Genomic DNA, 19,405 nt, shown 5'->3' with positions numbered 1-19,405 from the left:
GATTTCATTTTGATTTTCAGGGTGATTTTCTAATGAAGGTTGGAGCTGCAGTCTTTGTGCAAAGTTTACAATAAGCTTCAGGTACATGAAGGAGGTGATCTACTAGCTCCAACCTGAGCTCCTGTGATGCTTGTCTTCCCAGATACAAGACCAGCTGGAGGACATCCTTGTGTCTCGCGGTGACGTAATCGCCCTGCAGCACGACGGTGGTCCGTCCTCTCTCCTCCGCTGCCAGTCCTCTCCACAATCCCAGGGCCAGCAGCCTGTTTTAGCCCTCAACCAGTCCGAGTGGTTCTGGCTCAACAACACCAGGCGGTTCCCAGGCACTTCAGCTGACCCCCACGTTGACCCTCTGCGTGACCCTGAGCTGGACGTGGAGGCGCTGGTGCTGGACGGCGAGGGAGGCTGGCTGGACGAGGCGGTCTGTCCCATCAGAGTGCTCTATGTAGGACAGAGTGAGACCCTGCTGCAGGGAGCCCAGCTGTCCACTGGTCTGCCGCAGCCTGGCGTCTACAGCCTGCTGGTAAGTCATCAAAGCTGCGTGTCATAACCCAGCGTGCGACAGATCTCAACATACAGAGAGGAGGCCGCTCAGGAATGCAGGACCCGGAGTGTTATCTGTAATAGGGTCGTTTATAGAGCAGTTTTTAGAAACAAACAATAGTCTTTGAAGCAGAGATGAACACTGATTTTTGTGATGGCCGCAAAAACTTCATCCCGACTTCCAGAGGGGCCAAACTGTGACGGAGCACCTCTCAAGTGAGGTTCAAATGAGCCTGAAATTACTTTTGTCTGACAAACTTTGTGACTTTTTTTGGGAAATCAGCTCACATGCCTAAAAAGAAAAAAAAAATTGGTTCCCTAATTGTCTTTGTCTGGCCGACTGTAGAGGTGAAAGGGGAAAGCCTACGATCTGAGGTTTGCTGGTTTAAATCCCAACTGGGTGCCTGAGCAAGTTGAAGCTGGAAGGGCATGCAACATATATCTTATGATCTGCTGTGGTAAATCTAGAAGCGAGCAGTGGAAACACTGGTTAGACAAACGTATTTTTCTTAAGGTGGAATCTGTGTTGTCTGCTCTCACTGCTCCATAAGTCCAGAAACATTTGTTTTCAGAAACCAATATTTACCTCAACATTTTTTGCACTGTCTTTTAAATGTTTTTTTTTTTTTTTTTTTTTTTTATTATGAAACTTCTGAAATAATTTTCTTGCACTTCCAGGTTACTTCTGCTGATCCGTCGTACCCAGCCTCAGCATCCTGCCCGTTGCGGGTTGTGCCGCCTCTGGGCTTGACTGTTCTCCACCCTGCTCCACGGAACGGCAGCATCTACCTCCAACCCAACGACACTCGGCTCCTCCTGCGCGTGCAGTCTTCCTACGTTACGACGCTGTCTCGCCGCGGCACTAATCTCACCGTGACTTTCCAGCCCGAATGTCCTCAGGAGTTTTTGTCCAGCCCGGCTCTATGCCAGCCTGGGCCCGGTTCGGGGTCGTGGGTCGAGGCCGCAGAGCCCAGCTTGTATGCGGTGCTGGATCTGAAGCTGGGAGAAGAGGAGCAGAAGAGTCCGGTGCAGGTGGAGCTGGATGCTCACAATAACGTGACGGAGGCCAGCCTGGTCATGGTCGCCCATGTCGAGGAGCCGCTCAGGGTTCTGGTGGTGCAGCCGGACCCGGCACACAGAGTACTGATGGAGTCCGTGGTGGTGAGTGTGTCTTCTGCAGGTTGTATTTAACTTTAATGAAAAAAAAATCATGTTTAAACTCAATGAGTATTAACATCTGCACTGATCTTTGTATGTTTTAGAGCTACACAGCCTCAGTGATTGAAGGGTCTAATCCAACATTTAAATGGACGGTGGATGACAAGCCCTATTTCACCTATTACAACACCGTCCTCAATGTCATTTACCAGCATGCTGCCATCTACAAGCTCACAGTGAGTTCATGCTACTCCCTGTTACTTGTGACAGATTTGTTGCGCAATATCTGACTTTCCATGGAAGCATCCAGAAATGATGGAAAAAATGTAATTGGAAGGATTTTTTTTTGTTTGAACCTTAATTGTGGACTGAAATGTTTATAGAAGTGACCATTACAAAACAGTGTCTTTAAATGAATGGATTAAAAATACAGAATAGCTTAAAACCTGCAAAGCTTTTAACGATGTAACCGTCATTATTTGTACTTTTTAATCTCCAATTGAGTTTTAGGGAATATTGTAGCAGTTTTTCTTGCTGCTATTGCTAACTTTGTGCGTTTCCTGTACCGTCTCTCCCAGGTGACGGCCATGAACCATGTCAGCACGCTCACAGAGCATTTCAACGTCACCGTGGACCGCCTGCAGCACATGGCCAACCTCACGGTCAAAGGCGTGCCGGATGTGGTCCCTCAGGGCTCCACTCAGACTCTCACCACCTCCGTCCTGGTAGACATGGCCGTGGCCGCCACATTCAGGTACCAGCGTTTTTATTGTCGGAGTTTGACTTGCACACATTGATCCTAATGGCGTAATAACTTAGAACTAATGACAACCAAACTTCTGGTTTTGGCCCACATGCCGTATGTTTGACACCATTTCTTTACGTTTTTAACAACATGGTTGATCAGTTGAAAATAATAGCTTACGCCTCTTCCAATGGCTGCTGGTTTCTTTTAGAGTTAAGAGCTTTAGCGCTCGCTCATCACACATTGCTTATGATTGTGTGTGACTATCTTCCTCCTCAATCTTAGTTTTGTTTTCCTCCTCTCTCTTTTTGTCTTCCCGTGTGCCGTAATGGCAGCACACAGTGAACAAAGTGAAAGCAGTGCCTTCGATTTATAACCGTGTGGTTTGGGAACATTGCTGACAAGAATTTTCCTTTCTGCGCGGCTGTTTCCCCTGCACTTTTTTCTTCCACTCTCTCTATTTCGCTCGGCTACCTCGATCCTTTTTTTCTTTCTTTCTTTTTTTTTTTTTTTTTAATTCCAAACCTCCGGGCTTTGCAGTACTCCTTTATTTAGTTTCTCCATACTCACAATTCTGGTTCCAGCGAGGCTTCCTGAGTTTTGAGTTTCCAGCTTTTCTCTTCCAAACCCTGTATTGCGTCGTCAGAAAAGATTCTCTCTTTCCAGCTTTCCATTCAGAGCGTAGGTTTTTGTGCGTGCTCTAGTATTGCTTTAGAGAGGGTTTAAAATGTTGATGCAATCACATTGCAGCGACCAAAAAGGGACAAACAGCACATTTTCTCTGAAGATTGCCTTTTTCGTGCTTGAACATTTCTTTGTTTTGCTGCAGATGGCATTTTGGTGATGGTGGATATAAGGAGTTTGAATACAAGCCTCCCTACCCGTCTTCCATCCTCTGCCCAGACTCCCCAAATCAAGTTCTCCTGAGCAAGAACATCACCTACATTTACTCACAGCCAGGTAACCATGATCACTGGAACCTTGTGAAAACGTCTATGCAAAGATAGAATGTTTTTAGCAGAGTTTTTGCTCGTTTGGATGTGCTGCAGGTCTAATGAACTGTATTATGTAGGTACTGTATATAAGTCAGCCTGGCTTTGGCAAGGCGTTGAACAAGATGCAGAGTCTCACATCAACAATGCAGACAGTGTGATAGCTTTGCACAAAAGCTAATTTTACGTGAACCTTTAAACAGTTGGTCATGAGTCACACTTAAAGTAAATACAGATGTTAGCCACTGGGAACTGCAGTAACAGTTCTCATCAACATTTGGATCTCTTACTTCAGTGGTTTGGATGTTTCCTACACCTTAGGTGTGGAGAGGAGAAACAGTTTATGAAAAGTTAACATTTATTAGACTTTTTGTGTGTGTGCTTTTTGGTTTGTTTGGCTAAGCAAGAGTTTAATCTGTTAAAATCCCTGCAGATGCTTCTCTAAGTCACTGTTGCGTTTAGCTTTTAAGTAGGAAAAGTTTATTTATATGGAAAACAGTTCACTTCACAGTAAAACAAAAAACAAGTTCATGAGAAGTTTGTTTGCATAAAATATCTTTACATGCTTAAGAGGTGTCAGATCAGTCTGCGCTGCATCGAGGCAGCAGCTTCCATTCTGTTAGCATCGATTCTGTTCCAAACAACTATGTTCATTTTGATTCCGATCTCAAAACAAATGTCAAAAATGATTCAAATCGGAAAACTGGTGACAGCTTCGATGTTGCAACTCCAATTTTAGTATTTTGTTTTTGAACTTCACTCTAAATACTTACAACAGCAACGAATCAGCCGAAGTTAGAGGAGTGTAAAGACTCAAGACATGTTCAATTTTGATTGCAGGCTACAGGAAAGTAATAACAAATAGCATCTTATTCTCCTTCTTTTCCCTCCTTCCTTCTTCAGGTATATACACAGCCGTTGTGTCGGTGTCCAATCGATACGAGAACATCAGTCAGAGTATCAACATGAGTGTCTACAGCATCCTCACCCGTGTGGATATACAAACAGAGCCTCGACTCCTCCTTGTTGGCAAATCCGTTGATTTTGAAGCCCATCCTCTCCCCTCACCCTACGGCATTCACTATGACTGGCACTTTGGAGATGGTTCTGCCCAGCAGCAGGGACGCCGAGTGGCACACACCTTTGCACAGAGTGGAAACTTCACCGTCTGTGTTTCAGTGAATAACACCATAAGCGCCAAGGAGGCATGTGCTGAGATGTTTGTGTATGAGGAGATTGAGAATCTCACAGCTCAGAGCTCCTCTCCCACAGAGCTGCACAGTCCCACCAAGGTGTGGGCGCATTTCTCTTCGGGTAACAACATCACGTGGACCTTCTCAATGGGGGATGGGAGCATCTATAATACATCTGAATCTAATGTGTCTCACAGCTACGACAAAGAAGGCAATTACACAGTAAATGTGACTGCAGTGAATGCTGTGAGCTCCGCCTCCATAAGTCTCCCAATTCAGGTGTTTGTCTTCCAAGTTATACGAATGGAGCCGTCAGGATGCGTCCAGGAGCGGACCACCGTCCACTTTCAGGCCTGGGTCTCTGGTAACACATCACTCCACCTTTATGAATGGAGCTTTGGGGATGGAAGCCCCAATGAGACTCACCAGGGAAACCCCAGGGTTTCACACACGTACTGGACGAGTGGAAACTACCACCTCTCTCTGGTTGTTTCCAGTGGCGTCAACAAGGCACTCAAGCCTAACTTCTTCAGCTGGGTGTGTGTTCAGCCTGCCTTGACCAACGTCAGCCTCTCTCATGAGAAATCCCACTATGCCACGGGAGAGGAAATACACTTCCAGATTAGAGCCGAGCCCCATTTTAACTACACCTATAAGTGGGACTTTTCTAGAGAGGAAGACCCTCGGCTGGTTTACGGCTCTGGGGACACTGTCACAGCGTACGAAACTCCAGGTTCATACATCGTGACAGTCAGTGTTTCCAACAACATTTCTTCCAGTAACGCAAGCACCGTCATCGAGGTTCTGAGGCCCATTGGACCAGTTCTTATTCAGCACAATGGGACAAAGTTCAACAATCTGACAGTTGGAGCTCCTTATGCTTTCATGACCTCTTCCTTGGCCGACAGTGTTACTTACACCTGGGACTTTGGAAATGGAAAAGTGCTGACTGGCCAGAATACTCTCCATACCTACAACGTTTCCGGGAGGTACAACATAACACTGAGAGCCGTCAACTCCGTCAGCCAGAATGAAACTGTGCTGCCTGTTACTGTGCTGGCACCGATTCGTGGGTTGACGGTGAACGCCAGCTTGATAAATGTCCCTCTTAATGCCTCGGTGGACTTTGAGGCTCATATGGACAAGGGAGACAATGTCCGGTTCTCCTGGATTCTGTGTGACCGCTGCACCTCCATCCCAGGGATCATCACGATGTTCTACACCTTCCGATCTGTTGGCACGTTCAACATCATCGTGACAGCAGAAAATGACGTAGGAACCGCTCAAGCCAGCATTTTCCTGTTTGTCCAGCGTGAACTGGAGGACTTGCAGATTTTAGCAGAGAAGGTGGAAGGAGCTGGATTCACAGCATTGGAGGCTTGTTGCTTCCCTACAAACCGCGTTCTCCACCTGCAAGCGGGATTAAAAGAAGGCACCAACATGACGTTCACCTGGAACTTGATCAGACAGCTGGAGCCTGCCAGCTCAGTAAACAAAACGGGAAAGGCTGTGGAGCTGATTTTTTCCAAGCCGGGTCCATGTGATATCTTTCTCCGGGCAGTCAACCTCCTCGGCCAGCTGGTCGTCAACAAAACAATCTACTTTTTTGAACCAGCCGGCGGAGTGTCCCTGCAGATTACAAACAACCCGGTTGCAGTCGGTGCTCCGACAAACCTGACAGTGGAGACAGCTGAAGGCTCCGACCTGCAGTACCGCTGGTCTGTGGATGGGAAGAGTCTGCAGTGGAACAAACCCTGGAGGACGCACACCTTCAGCAGTCACGGGGACAAAACCGTTTCTGTGGAGGTTTTAACGAAGTCAGTTCAGAGTTTGCGTCGGGAATCGTCAGTGTTCAGGAAGTCATTTCAGGGCTGACGTTCTCAGCTACGAACATGACCGAGCAGAGTTTTGTCGCCACAGGCGACAATGTAACGCTCGAGGGGGATGCAGCGACAGGGACAAATGTAACCTGGACGTGGCTGCTAGACGGAAGAACAAAAACAGGAAAGAGAACGTCCGTCATCTTCCATGAACCAAAGACGGCCAATATCACTTTGAATGCCACTAACGACGTCAGCAGTCGAGTGTTCTCCAAGGAGGTCTTTGTACAGGACAAAATTCAGGGATTAGAGCTGAAAGCAAGTACCAAACTTGTCGCAGTAAACGAGAGGGTGGACTTCACCATTTCCATGACGGCGGGTTCAGACGTACATCTCATCCTCAGCATGACCGGCGACGCCACGGTTTATCCTCAGCCCAACCAAACCTTCAGCCACGTATTCACCCGAGTGGACACTTACATGGTGAATCTCACCGCCTACAACAAGGTAACAACAAGGCTACCCCTGAAGTCCAGTTAAAACAAATGAAGAGCTTTTTCTGTATAGTTGTCCAGTTTTGCTATCAGGTATCTATAGATTAATTTGCATATTTACTGTGGAAATTCTGTAACTCTATTGTGACAAAAGGCACAGAAGCATCCAAATAGATTGACTTCTCATACACAAAGATATTTTGGGAATTTTTTATGATAGGAAAAGCTTTGATTGACCCCAAAGCGTATATTTCACTTTGCTACGATTGAAGAAGTCAATAGTAAAAAAAATATAGAGAAAAAAAACAAACAAATCAATTCACTAAAGTGTATCTTAAAATGGATCGAGTCAATCGAACTTCGTAAATGTTGATTGTGTCTATATAGTTGTTCTATTTATACGTTTATTTCTAAAGCGAAACTTATTTTATGTCTCGGTGTAACACTTCAGGTGAGTTCCATGAGGTGGAACCACCAGGTGGAAGTGATGGAGCCGGTGCGCAGACTGACTATAAAGGGATGCTGCGCAGCCATCCCCGTGGGTGTGAAGAAGGTCTTTGAGGCCAGCGTTGACAAAGGCAAACCAGTTAGTTTCCTGTGGGCTTTCGATTTGCAGCATCTCAAAGCATCACAGTTGGGAAAAGAGGTCTGTGTTTTTTTTTTTAATCTTATTAATTGTTAACACTAATAATTACATTTATAATACAATGATGTAATGTCTGAATGATGCTCTCCAGGTGAGCTACACCCCGGAAGTAGCAGGATTACTGACCATCTACCTGAATGCCTTGAACAGTCTGCATGGTCAGAACATTACAAGGTACGTCCAGGTCCAGCACCTGCTGAGGACCGCCAGCCTGTCTGCAACGCCACGAGACACCTTCGTCAATAAGACAGTGACCCTGGTGGCTTCGGTCACACCCAGATCTAACTCTGTTCACTGCCTGTGGGATCTGGGTGATGGTTCTACTCCAGTCCACACCGACACCCCGACTGTGGGCTATGAGTACAAATACCCAGGACACTACCTGGTCCAGGTATGCTTCTGTGAAGCTGTGAAATATTTTGTAATTCTAAGACAAGGCGAACTCATAGAAGTTGTATTTGGCCTCCTGTCAGTTCTTCTGATTTCACCAGCTCGCTTCCTTCCTGGCAGGCGAACTGCAGCAACCTGGTGAGCTGGGTGTGGGCCCAGGTGGAGGTGAGCATCAGCGTTTTGGAGTGTGAAGAACCCGAAGTGCAGGTCGCGCCGCGTCTGGCCATCTGGCGTTCCCAGCCCACTCTGGTGGAGGCCACCGTGGACCTGAAGGGCTGCATACGCTACGGAGCGCAGTACCTGTGGGAGATCGTCCCAGCATCCTCCTGTGATGATGAAGTGCGGAAAGACCACCCTGCGGCCCCTGGAGCCGGGACTCGGTCTCCTCAGTTAATCCGCCTCCCGATGGATGTGGATGTGCGTCGGCTGCAGCTTTCTTTGCCAAAGAGGGCTTTAGCAGCAGGGAACTACACCCTGGTGTTCTCTCTGTCGTACGAAGGCGTGCCGCTGAGGAAGGCCGCCTGTCTGCAGCTCAGTGTCATGGCTGCCAGGTGAGCAGAGCAAAACCAAACAGTCGAGCTGTGGGACACTTATTTAATCTAGATTATACATCCCTCAGTCATGTGTAATACTCAGTCATGAGACAACAATGGACACTTTATTCTGGGTGAATTTTAGGTTGTGCTGTAATTGGAAACTGTGACATCGTTTTAGCAGTTCATGGCTGGGATGTAGTTGTTCGCATTTGCATCTATGAACATTCTTATCTCCTGTTTGAATCTTTTCTCAGTGGCTTTTCTGAGTGATCCCATGCATGCTCAGGGACCCTGGCTTGTCAGAGCGTAACCTGCATTTCCCTTTTTGTCGAAAGGCTGGTGCCCATCATTGAAGGGGGGACGTACCGGGTGTGGTCCAGCACCCAGGACCTTCAGCTCAGTGCAGAGCAGTCCTACGACCCCAACATGGATCCAGACAGCCAGTCGCTGCTCAATTACTACTGGGACTGTATAAGTACCTCCAAGGTAAGAACGGCCAGGAAACAGGCTGCTTTTACTTCTTTTCTGTTCTTCCTAAATGCAGCAAACAGAGGATCAATTAAAGTAAGCTGTGCACATCAGCAAATGTCAACAAGTTAAACTGGTCTTTGGCTTTAGCAGGGAAGATTTGCTCTGCTCATCCCACACATGCATGTTCCTTACCAACGTGGCAGCACTTACAAAGGAAATCAACAGGCTTCGTAATGGTATGAGATTTATTGCAGAAAAGCATTGTTCCAACAAAGAAACCACACATTTCGTCACTTTTTTGTACGTAGGTTATATACTGTCATCTAATGTGAAAAATATTTGTGTGTAATAGTAACAGCAGATTTTTACACATTATATTAATAACAGATGTTTTCCTAGAAATACGATTTTAAGTAAAGAAGAAAAGGGAGCAATAAAACTGTTCTCAGGTTGGTTTTTTTCCCTCGTTCCTGTGATGAGGCTGGATCTTCTGTCCATGTGTTGCTGCTGAAAGAGCATCAAACTGTCAACCAAGCTCCCTTCTCAGAGAGTTTTACTGCGCTCTTTTATTGTCAGATTCATAAAACAGAGTTTGGCAGACAGATTTTTTTTTTTTTTTTTTCCTTAGGATAGTGTGGAAAAATTATGTAACGGTCATCTGGTCCTGGATACTGTAACTGGCTTCAGGGGAAGTTTGGCTGCACTGATGGTAAAACGTACTTGAGGGAGGTTTAATCCTGTTGTTTTCTGTTGTAGTAACAAATTAGTCTCATCCTAGTCAGAAAACATGTTCCATTTTTAGGTTCAGACATGTTTTAAGGTTAGACTAAGGTTAAGGTTAGTTGTGATTGGGAGAAAGTCCAGAAAAGTAGTATTTATGTTTCAGTTTACAGTGATTCTGCACAAAGTGAATGATGGGTAAATTATGTTTACATCCTCACATGGAGACAACAAAACAAAAAGCTGTTGGTCGGAAAATCATTGCATTCTAAGGTGACTCCTTGTCGTGACGTTACGCTTTGGTCAAATTCTGCAGGAAATGAATGTGGGATTGAAAAGTCTGCGAGTATGTTGGTGTTCATTTAGTGTTTTTCAAACACACTGCTTCCTCGGCTGGGTTGGAACACATTCTGCTGGAGAAGCAAAACACCACAGTGTAAGACTCAACGGGATGGGTGTGTCCAGCAGGGTAAAGCGTGTGTGCACGCTTGCATGTCCATTTTTATGAGCAAAGGTTTTCAACCTTTATTTTTATTTTTTTTATTCTTTTAGAAGTGTGAGTCATTTATTTGTCCTTTCCTTCGTTTTTACTGCATCTCCCTTTTACTGAGTGATTGTTTTAGAGGAAAATATTCAAAGATAGAGTTGGAGTGAGGACTTTCATATGGTCAAGGTTACAGTAATGGAGAGAAATGGCTGTGAAGCTGGACCTCACAGCTCCGAGCAAGTGAGTTTTGGACACATGCGCAGGCATTTCAAGGGTTATGTAACGCTCAGAGATCAACTCAGCATTCCACAGCTGGTGCTTTGCTCTCCACCCTGATGATTACACACTCATAAACAACATCGCACACACACACACACGCACGCACACACACACAGCTGGGCAGTGCTGTTGATAAAGAGAAAGGAGGACACCGTTTGGCAAAAAGACATGACAAGTGGACTGAAGTCTTCAGAAACTGTTTCTCAAATCTCCTGCACAGTTTCATCCTTCAGGACAAATTGAAGAATAAATGATGGTAGAGATTTAAAAACGAAAGAAAAATTTGCACATTTTTTTCCTTCCTTTCATATTTTCTTCTACGTCTGCTCGGTGTGACGAAATATTGTTTCTTTCTCTATGGTACAGTCAGCAAAACCAAATGCTGCAGCAAACAGGAGCAGTTTGGAGTCTGTTTTTCCTTCTTCTTTGTTTCATTTGTTGCGTTTTGATAATACAAGAGCAAATTTGAATGTTCTTCCAGAAACAGGCTTCCTTAGTGAAGCGGTGTTTCTAAATTGTGAATGTGTGTGTGTGGTGGTCCTGTGATGGGCTGACCGGGTGGAGACTGCCTCCACACAGAGCCAGCTGAGTTTGGCTCTGGGCCTCCCAGACTGTGTGTGAATAAATCACTAACTGGCTATAACAGGATATGTCGCCTCTTTATCAACAGGCTTAACAAACGTTTTTGATTGCAGGGCCCAGAGCACTGCTCCACTCTGAACTTCGGTCTGGGACGCAACGACCCCGTTCTGGGAATCTCCGGCTCCGAGCTGGAGGTAGGCGTGGAATACACCTTCGAATTGAAAATCAGCAAAGACGGCATGGCCCCAGAATCCGTCACGCAGACCGTGAGTCGAGCTTCTTCGCGTAATTCATGCCGAATGCCTCGCAGCCTCTGGCGTGACCCGCTGATTTGTTCTGGGCGTACTCGACAGGTGCTCGTCCAGAGCGGACGCATCCCCATGGTGTACCTGGAGTGTGTGTCCTGTAAGGCTCAGTCCATTTTCGAGGTCAGCCTGAACTCGTACGTCTACCTCAAAGGAACCTGCACCAACTGCCAGGGCTTCCACCGCGGGGTAAGTCGTGCACACACACACACACACACCCAGATGCTTCAGACACACAACCTGCTTCCCTGTGTGTCTGCATGATGAGAGAAGCTTTTCCAGGTCCTCTCCTCCCGTCCGTTTTCTCCTGCTCATCCTCCTTTCTTCAGAAATTCCCTGGGATTGGCGAGGCCTGCAGGAGTGTGTGTGGGAGTGAGGATAAGGTCATCGTGCGAGTGGAGCCAGAGCGATTATATTCTGTTCAAACTTACGTATGGGAACAATTTGACTTCAAAAAAAAAATCCACACTTGTTGAGTCACTTGAGCTGAAACTGCACTTACCAACTGCTGCTCAGCCTGAGTCAGTCCATCATCGTTACACAACATGTGATTACCTTCACATGCATTAATGTACATAAGTGCTCTCAGAAAAGTAAAAGAAAAAGTAAAACTATGATTCACTTCTCACTGAAGCACTCAGTGAAGAACAGTGCTGACAAACATAGCATGAACACATAAATAATGGGTTATTTTAATAAAGTTTATGAATGTAGGACATTTCTCAGAGTTCAGGGTTATTTTTTGTTTTAAAATATCAAAAGGAGCATGTAGGACGTCCTTTATTCGCAGTATAAATCCTGAATTTTTAGGTTAAAGTTGCTAAAGATTTTGAGGATCTTTGAGAATATTATTCGAAACCCCCTTTTTTCCTCCTTTAAAAATCAAAGGTTCAAATTAATTATTTAACGGTATTATTAGCAAACAACTCAATTTGATCTTAAGTGGCCTAACGGTTAAATTATTGCGTTGTAAGTAAAATATAATGAAGGAACTTTTCAGATTTTAACATGATGCAGTTTCCCACAATGCTTGTCTTGCATACAATAGAAAATAGAGTAACGTGTCCTAAAACTTCCCGTGCTTTGTATATTACACTTTTTCAAATGCAGCTTCATCCAAGACAAATTACTTTTCTTTATTCTTTTGTTGACTTTCAGAAACTGCTGAAACATCTTCATTTATATCTACCACGGTGTTTCTCGTCCCACTAATATTGCTTCTCGGGGGTTTGCCACTTTTCTGCTTGTTTTCACAAACTCACTAACACGATGTGGATCAGACGCTAATGAAGGGCTTTTCCCTCCACCGTAGTGCCATTGAACCTTAAGCATGTCTCGGTGTTGTGCGAGGTCCACTACTCCAATTAAAACAGTGTGATCTCCACTGAATAAATTGGAAACAGCAGTTACCTTTATTGAAAAATCAAGTTAATGCTCTGGTTGTAGGTCATCCTCCAGGATGAAATGGACCTTGTTTGACACCCCACGGTGGTATTTAGGCATTTATTTGCATTTTTTAATTTCTCAGCTCTGCAGTACTGCAGCAGAATGTTTGCAGCACAGCATCTGCAGGTTGCTGCTCACCATTTGTTTGTTCTCTGGCTATAACGGACACGGCAGACTTCTCTTTCCATTTTCATACTGGTCAATTTTATTGCCCAGTATGTAGATGAGCTATCAGTTTTTCAACAGAACAATAACTTTTTTATTTGGATCTTTCTATTCATGAGTCTGACTGGAAGTGCCTGTTGGCTCCAACAATTTTATCAAATTATTCAAAAGAGAACAGATTTTGTAGCAGGAAGCATCCTGTTCCTGCCCGTAATAGAACTTCCCGGCTGGCTAATTGCTGCTCAGGTAACTCATGAACTCTGAACTCTGTTCCTCCCTCTTGTCTTTTAGCGCTGGAGTGCCGTGACGCTGCAGAACGAGACCCTGGTCCTGGACCTGTCCTCCACCACCACGGGCAGCGGCGGAATGCATCTGGTGCTGCGGCAGGGCGTCCTGCGCCACAACGACCCCTACATCTTCACCCTGCACGTGACCGACAGCAGCCTGGACGGCGAAGGCGCCGCCTCCATCACGCTGCACCACAACATGCCGCCGGCGGGTGGGAAGTGCCACCTGAGAGGTGGAGGCGAGGCCGGGGTGGAGTACGGGGACGGAGAGGAGGATGGCTGGAGGATCCGGACGCTGCTGGACCGGGTCTACTTCAACTGCTCAGGTAGGAAAAACCCAAGACGTAACATTAGTGTCTTCACTGCTATGAAGAAAGTCTCTGTGAGCGTCGTCTTTTTCTTATTTGTCTCCGCCCTGCAGGTTACCGTGACCGTGGGATCTCGGAGACGCCGTTGCTTTACAGCCTGCTGGTGACACGCTGCAGAGATGACTACTGCGAGGACTTCTGCGTGTACAAGGGCAGCAGTCCGGAGCACGCGGCCTTCCTGCCGCCGGGATTCGCCGTCGCACAGAACCGCGTGGTTGTTGTGATCACAGTGGAAGACCACCAGGGGGCAGCCATCATCGCACAAAACAAGTGAGGACATTTTACTCACTTGCAACAAAAAAGCCAGAAGACGAACAGAACATCTGTACCAACATCTGCATCTGGATCTCTTCACAACTGGGAAAAAAGACCTTGATTAAAAGAAATGTTTCTACAAGTTTATCCTCTAACTGACTAAACTTCATTTTCTGTTGAAAGAACATCTGTATATTATTATTCTCCTAGTTTGGAATATGAATATGAAAAATCTTGAACTAAAACTTGACACCAGTGTGTTTGGTTGTGTTTGTCTCCAGGACCATCGAGGTCGGGCTGCCAGATCCTCCCCCAGAGTTCAGCAGTCTTCCCCACTGGCTGTCTGAGCTGACAGACAGCAAGCTGAAAAAGCTGCTGGAGCAGGGAGACTCCCAGAGGGTCCGAGAAGTATCGCTGGCTCTCATCACAGTGCTGAACGAGGTGAGAGAGACATTCCCAATCCTGCGTTCATTCATGCTTCCCCATCCAGTCACTCGTCAGCAGCTTACATGAGGCGTATTCTGTGTCTCCCTCCAGTATGAGCAGATCAGGGAGTTATCAAAAGTGTCTCCGAAGGAGATCAACTACCGAGTCCGGGTCCGCAGCAACATCACCAGAGCTCTGACCGCACTGGACCTGACCACCGTCAGTGACATCCAGCAGACCTCCGCCGCTCTGGCCCAGTGCACGGTGAGCGAAGCGCCTGGAGAAGCTGTGGACGGTCAAGGATCAACGTAAAAGAGAGGAACTTAGGGGTTGTAACTGTGTTTTGCAGGCGGTGAGTCGAGAGTTTATCTGTGAAGAGTGTCAAAACAGCACTTTGAACAAGCTGGAGTCCATGCTGGAGATCCTGCAGACGGACACCAAGCAGGGCACCGTCACCCCGACAGAGATCGCCGACAACATCCTCAACATCATGGGTAAGAACCATCGAAAGGCTGCGATTGTCTCCGGTCATGTTGACCTGGAACTCTCCAGAAAAAGTCAGTGTAACAATAATTACAGAGGAGCATGGATCTGTGCATATTTATCTGCATTTAACAGTAATGCTGCTTCATTTCTGTCTGTAAATGAGGAACATTTGAAACAAAGAGGAAAACATCTTCCCTTTTTGAAATTATTGGCTGTGTCTTAGTTTAATATAAGGCTGAGAAAAGGCTCTGTAGAGGGACAAGACTGAAGTAGCTGTTTTTTAATCAAAATAGGAGAGACTAAAAGTGAATGTTGTGGTTCAGAGTGTGAGGTTTAAAAGCAGTGACAAAGCCACATTAAAACTACCGCAGAGACGGCTTATTGCCTCCTGACGAATAGAGCAAGAGTTAAAGACTTTAGAGGAGCTAATCCATGCATTTGTCTTCTCTTGCCTTGATTGCTGTCTTTACAGCTTTTCCTAAAACAAAAATCTATCAGACAGCTGCAGCTGTTAGAAGATGCCTCAGGTCTTTGCACTGTGTCTGATCCACCAAACTCTGAATGGTTTCCTTCAGAGCTCTCCGGTCTTCTGGATCAAACCTGCTTTCTGTTCAGAGTCTGAACCAAAACATCCAGAAGCTGCGTTTAATTTTTAGGCTCCAAATATTTGAAACAAATGACCTGAAAACTTCAGGCTGATTCTGAGTGAAGATCGTTCTGTTTGCTGCTGCCTTTCATCAAAGTAAATATTTATCTCGTGATGCGCTGCATCTTTTACTCTAGCTCTTATTTTAAATGTTTTTCTTTTGAATTGCTTTGACGTGTTTTATTTTTGCCTGTTCTTTGTTTTTTTTTTCTTATTCTAATGCATTTGTCTTTTCATATTTCTTTGCTTTTATTCACCTGTGTCATTGTTTTTCTCTCTTTTCATGTCTGTATTTGTGAAGCACTTTGATTTGCGTTATCGTTGAAATGTGTTTTCCCTCAGACGCAAAACCTTGAATGATTGTATCTGCATTTAATAATGAAAAAGTAGCATGACTGCAGGTTGAAAGAAACTACACCAAAGGAAGTTATCCAGCGTGATGTGTATCTATGTTTTTTAGTATTTTCTTCCCAGTTAGTAACGCCGTGGAACATCTTCTCCTCTCCAGGTGATCTCATCCATCAGGTCAGCCAGTCGGCCTCCTACTCCTCCCTGCTCCACCCGGCCTATGTGGACCCCCCTCTGACCCCGTCCGCCTCCTCGTCCTCTCCTTCCCCGGGTGAGGAGCACGGGAACGCCCTGTTGGAAGCGGCACCGTCGCCCCTGGAGCCGCACCCCCTGCATGTGGCCGCCAAGGCTTACAGCCTGTCCTCGGTGCTCATGCTGATCCTCATGCACGCCCGCGTGCTCAACGAGGAGCCGCTGGTCCTCAGAGGGGCCGAGATCGCCGCCACCGGAAAGCTGGCGGACCCGCAGAGTCTGCTCTGCTACCATGGAAACAACAGCCCAGGTCTGCTTGTCCGCCTCCTGAGAGGATGACTTATTTTTCTCTCTGTGATACGTTTCATCAGTTCAAGCATCATAATAACCAAGACTCTGAAGAATTTTATTTTCATCTTGTCGTTTCTGCCACCTGTTTGTGTTTTGAACACCTCCAGAGTGCGAGCGGTTCTCCATCCCTCGGGCTTTCAACACAAGTCTGGGAAGAGCTGCAGCAGGAAACAGCATCATGCAGCTTCTTTTTCAGGTGATGAGAAAATATCTCAAATGATGGAAACTACTGAGCCAAGGTCAAAGGCTTACAGTGCTTTTAGTGGACCTTTTTTTTTATCCATGCAGACCGGTTGACACATATTTCTTTGTACTTGTTACTAAGGCATTAATGATGTCTAAAATGTTGCCTTACCTTTGTGCTATTGGCAAACAACTTGACGGTCATGGGGCTGCTTTGGCTCAGCAGATGGAGTGGGATGTACAGGAATGTCTCAGCTGAACGCTGCTGCTGCTGCTGCTGCTGTGTGTGTAAACTGTGTGGGAAAAGCTGAATGTGACCCACAGCGTAAAGCACTGTGAGGTGAAACATGATGAAAATGTGCTGCACAAGCGAAATTCATTTGTCAGTGCAACTTTCACCACACCTGTGTTCCACTTTTTCTGACTTACATTTAATCTATTTTTTTTTTTTTTATTTAGCTCTGCAGCAGTCTTCACAGCACGCGCTTTCTTATTTACACAGGATTTCACAGTCGGAGCAGTGATCTGCTGTTGAACCAAAGTCCTCATTTCTCTTTACGTTCTGTCTCCAGGTGGAGTCCAACCCTTTCCCCTTCAACTATGTCGCCAACTACACCGTGTCCACCGAGGTGGCTTCCATGGAGTTTCGCACTGAAAACGGCACCCAGATCCCAATTTCAGGGCTGGATGACAGCCAGGCCATCACTGTCGCCGTAAACAATGGCACCGGTGGAGAAGTGGGCGCCGTGGGCTCCGGCGGCGGCGGCGGCGGAGGCGTCCCCACGGCCGGACCGGTGAACATCAGCCACTGTGACTCCGTCACCGTCAGCGTCAGGACGGGAAACAGCAACAGGCGGGCCGGGCTTTTTGTGCAGCTCAATTTCACCTCTATGGAAGGTGAGCTCTGGCATTCATCGCAGACATGCACTGGCTGCTGCCGCTTTCTCAGCGGAGACGTTCTTCTCTGTGCCGCCGTGATGCGTTTAATTAGCTGTAATTCAGCAATTTCACATCTGGGTTCAGTGAAGAGCCACTCAGTGTAATTTATATCCACTTCGGTCTCTGTGTAATTGAAAGAAATGTGGTTCACTGCCACAAATAATAAATAGTTATGACTTGCTTTCTTTTAATAGCAGTACAAGAGATTGTCAATGTCAGTTTTGATTCAGCATATATCTTTATTTTGGAAAAATGATGACTGAGTAGTTATGTAATGATAAAGGAGATTGAGAGAGTCTATTCAGCTGCTCTTTCTTTTTTTTTCTTTTTTCTTTTTTTTTTTACTGGGAGTCACCACTGCAAGTCATTGCAATTGAGATACAGCTAATAATATGTTACAGTAAAATTAATAATACATACATGACATTTCTATATGATTAGTGAAATTAGTACTTTTACTTCCTTCGAAAACCCAGTTGATTCTTGTGTTTGAGATTGGATTGATTCCATTGTATTTTTCTCCACTTCACCAGATGCAAATGCGAAGGATAAAACCGAAGAGGAAGGAGAGGAGCCGTACATCACCGCCTACCTCCACTCCCATGAGCGGCCCAATGAGTTTAACTGCACTGAGCGAAAGCGAATCACACTCAGTATGACCAGAGGGCAAAACCCGGATCACAGGAAATACACCTTCTTCCTGTCGCCAGAGTGAGAACATCTTTTTTTAAATAGCTCTTTAAACAGATATGAGTCACTCACAAAGTGCTGTAAAACAATATGAGAAGAATGGGAAATGCACGGTGGTGTAGTGGTTTGCACTAAACAAGCACGAACATTTGTCACCAGAACTGAACCCGAACTGGAACTTTCAGGTTTTTTTTTTTTTTTACTATGAGTTCATCTCCTGTTCTTGTCTCGTTTGTCTCACAGGTTCTACGACACGACTCTGGACTACTACATCAACGTGAGCGCGCCCTGCCGGCCCAGCGCTCCCCCCGTGGGGGTTCGCCTGGAGGTCGGGGTGTTTGCGTCTCTTTGCCAGTACTTCAGTGAGACTGAGAAGCAGTGGCGGACAGACGGCATGGTGCCGCTGGCAGAGACCAACTCCAGCAGGGCGGTCTGCCGCACCAGGCACCTCACAGCCTTCGCCGCCGGACTCTTTGTGCCGACTAACGCCATCAGCTTCAAAGTGCCCGTCAGTACCTCGTAAACACGCCATGTTTGCGCATAAATTTACAGAATTAAGACGCACGCTCAGACACTTCCCCCTCCTTCCCGCAGGAGCGTTCTGGCACTCCCAGCCTGGTCGTGCTGCTGGTGTGTGTGCTGGGCCTGCTAAGTTATGTGGTGGCTGCTGCCATTCTGCACAAGTTGGACCAGCTGGACCTGCGGCGGGCCGGTGTGGTTCCTCTCTGCGGCTGCGATGGACTTTTTAAGTACGAGGTGCAAGTCAAAACCGGCTGGAGTCGTGGGGCAGGTGAGAGGAAGATATTTAAATCCCTGGAGCAATTGAAAAAAACATTCATCAAAGATCAAGAATAGACTGTAAGTCTAAACTTTTAACATCAGAATGCAAAACTAAAAAGGGCAGAAAAAGGCAATATTAGAAAATTAAGCTCATTAAAAACAACCAAACAAAGTGAATAAAATGAATATAACAACCTTAATATAACAACCAAAAAATAGAAAATAGGAATAGAAATAAAGAAAAATAGTTAAAAGGATTGAGAAATGAACTGAAATAAAATACTGAATCACAGCCTTTTTTTTTAATTACTTAGCCGTAACTGTTAAATACTATTTGATAGAAGTCAAAAAGTCATTCGTTATTTTGGTCGTCTTTAGATTTCATTCTTTTCAAAAACAGTCAGGCAGAATCCATCCGACAGAGTCTGAAGCCTCAACAAGCCAGAAACATGAAGCCAAGGTTGTTGTTGTATAACGCTGTC

The 19,405-nt window shown here is 45.9% G+C and overlaps 1 protein-coding gene across 1 annotated transcript in view; it reads left to right on the top strand.

Moving 5' to 3' along the window:
• LOC115390821 (polycystin-1-like) overlaps positions 1-19,405 on the top strand; it is a 76,478-nt gene that overhangs the window by 45,132 nt on the left and 11,941 nt on the right. The window contains 24 exon segments of the mRNA XM_030094830.1: positions 143-523; positions 1,222-1,704; positions 1,806-1,937; positions 2,280-2,455; positions 3,276-3,406; positions 4,342-6,435; positions 6,438-6,958; positions 7,397-7,591; positions 7,683-7,982; positions 8,102-8,532; positions 8,853-9,003; positions 11,170-11,322; positions 11,410-11,550; positions 13,264-13,585; positions 13,681-13,897; positions 14,164-14,323; positions 14,420-14,572; positions 14,658-14,802; positions 15,949-16,290; positions 16,439-16,527; positions 17,087-17,411; positions 17,987-18,164; positions 18,387-18,651; positions 18,738-18,933. Coding sequence (XP_029950690.1) covers positions 143-523; positions 1,222-1,704; positions 1,806-1,937; positions 2,280-2,455; positions 3,276-3,406; positions 4,342-6,435; positions 6,438-6,958; positions 7,397-7,591; positions 7,683-7,982; positions 8,102-8,532; positions 8,853-9,003; positions 11,170-11,322; positions 11,410-11,550; positions 13,264-13,585; positions 13,681-13,897; positions 14,164-14,323; positions 14,420-14,572; positions 14,658-14,802; positions 15,949-16,290; positions 16,439-16,527; positions 17,087-17,411; positions 17,987-18,164; positions 18,387-18,651; positions 18,738-18,933 — 7,681 coding nt within the window.

Source organism: Salarias fasciatus, chromosome 6 (genome assembly GCF_902148845.1).
Source record: "Salarias fasciatus chromosome 6, fSalaFa1.1, whole genome shotgun sequence".
Lineage (NCBI taxonomy): Eukaryota > Metazoa > Chordata > Actinopteri > Blenniiformes > Blenniidae > Salarias > Salarias fasciatus.
The sequence above is the reverse complement of the archived record's forward strand: the minus strand, read 5'-3'. Positions and strand labels throughout refer to the sequence as shown.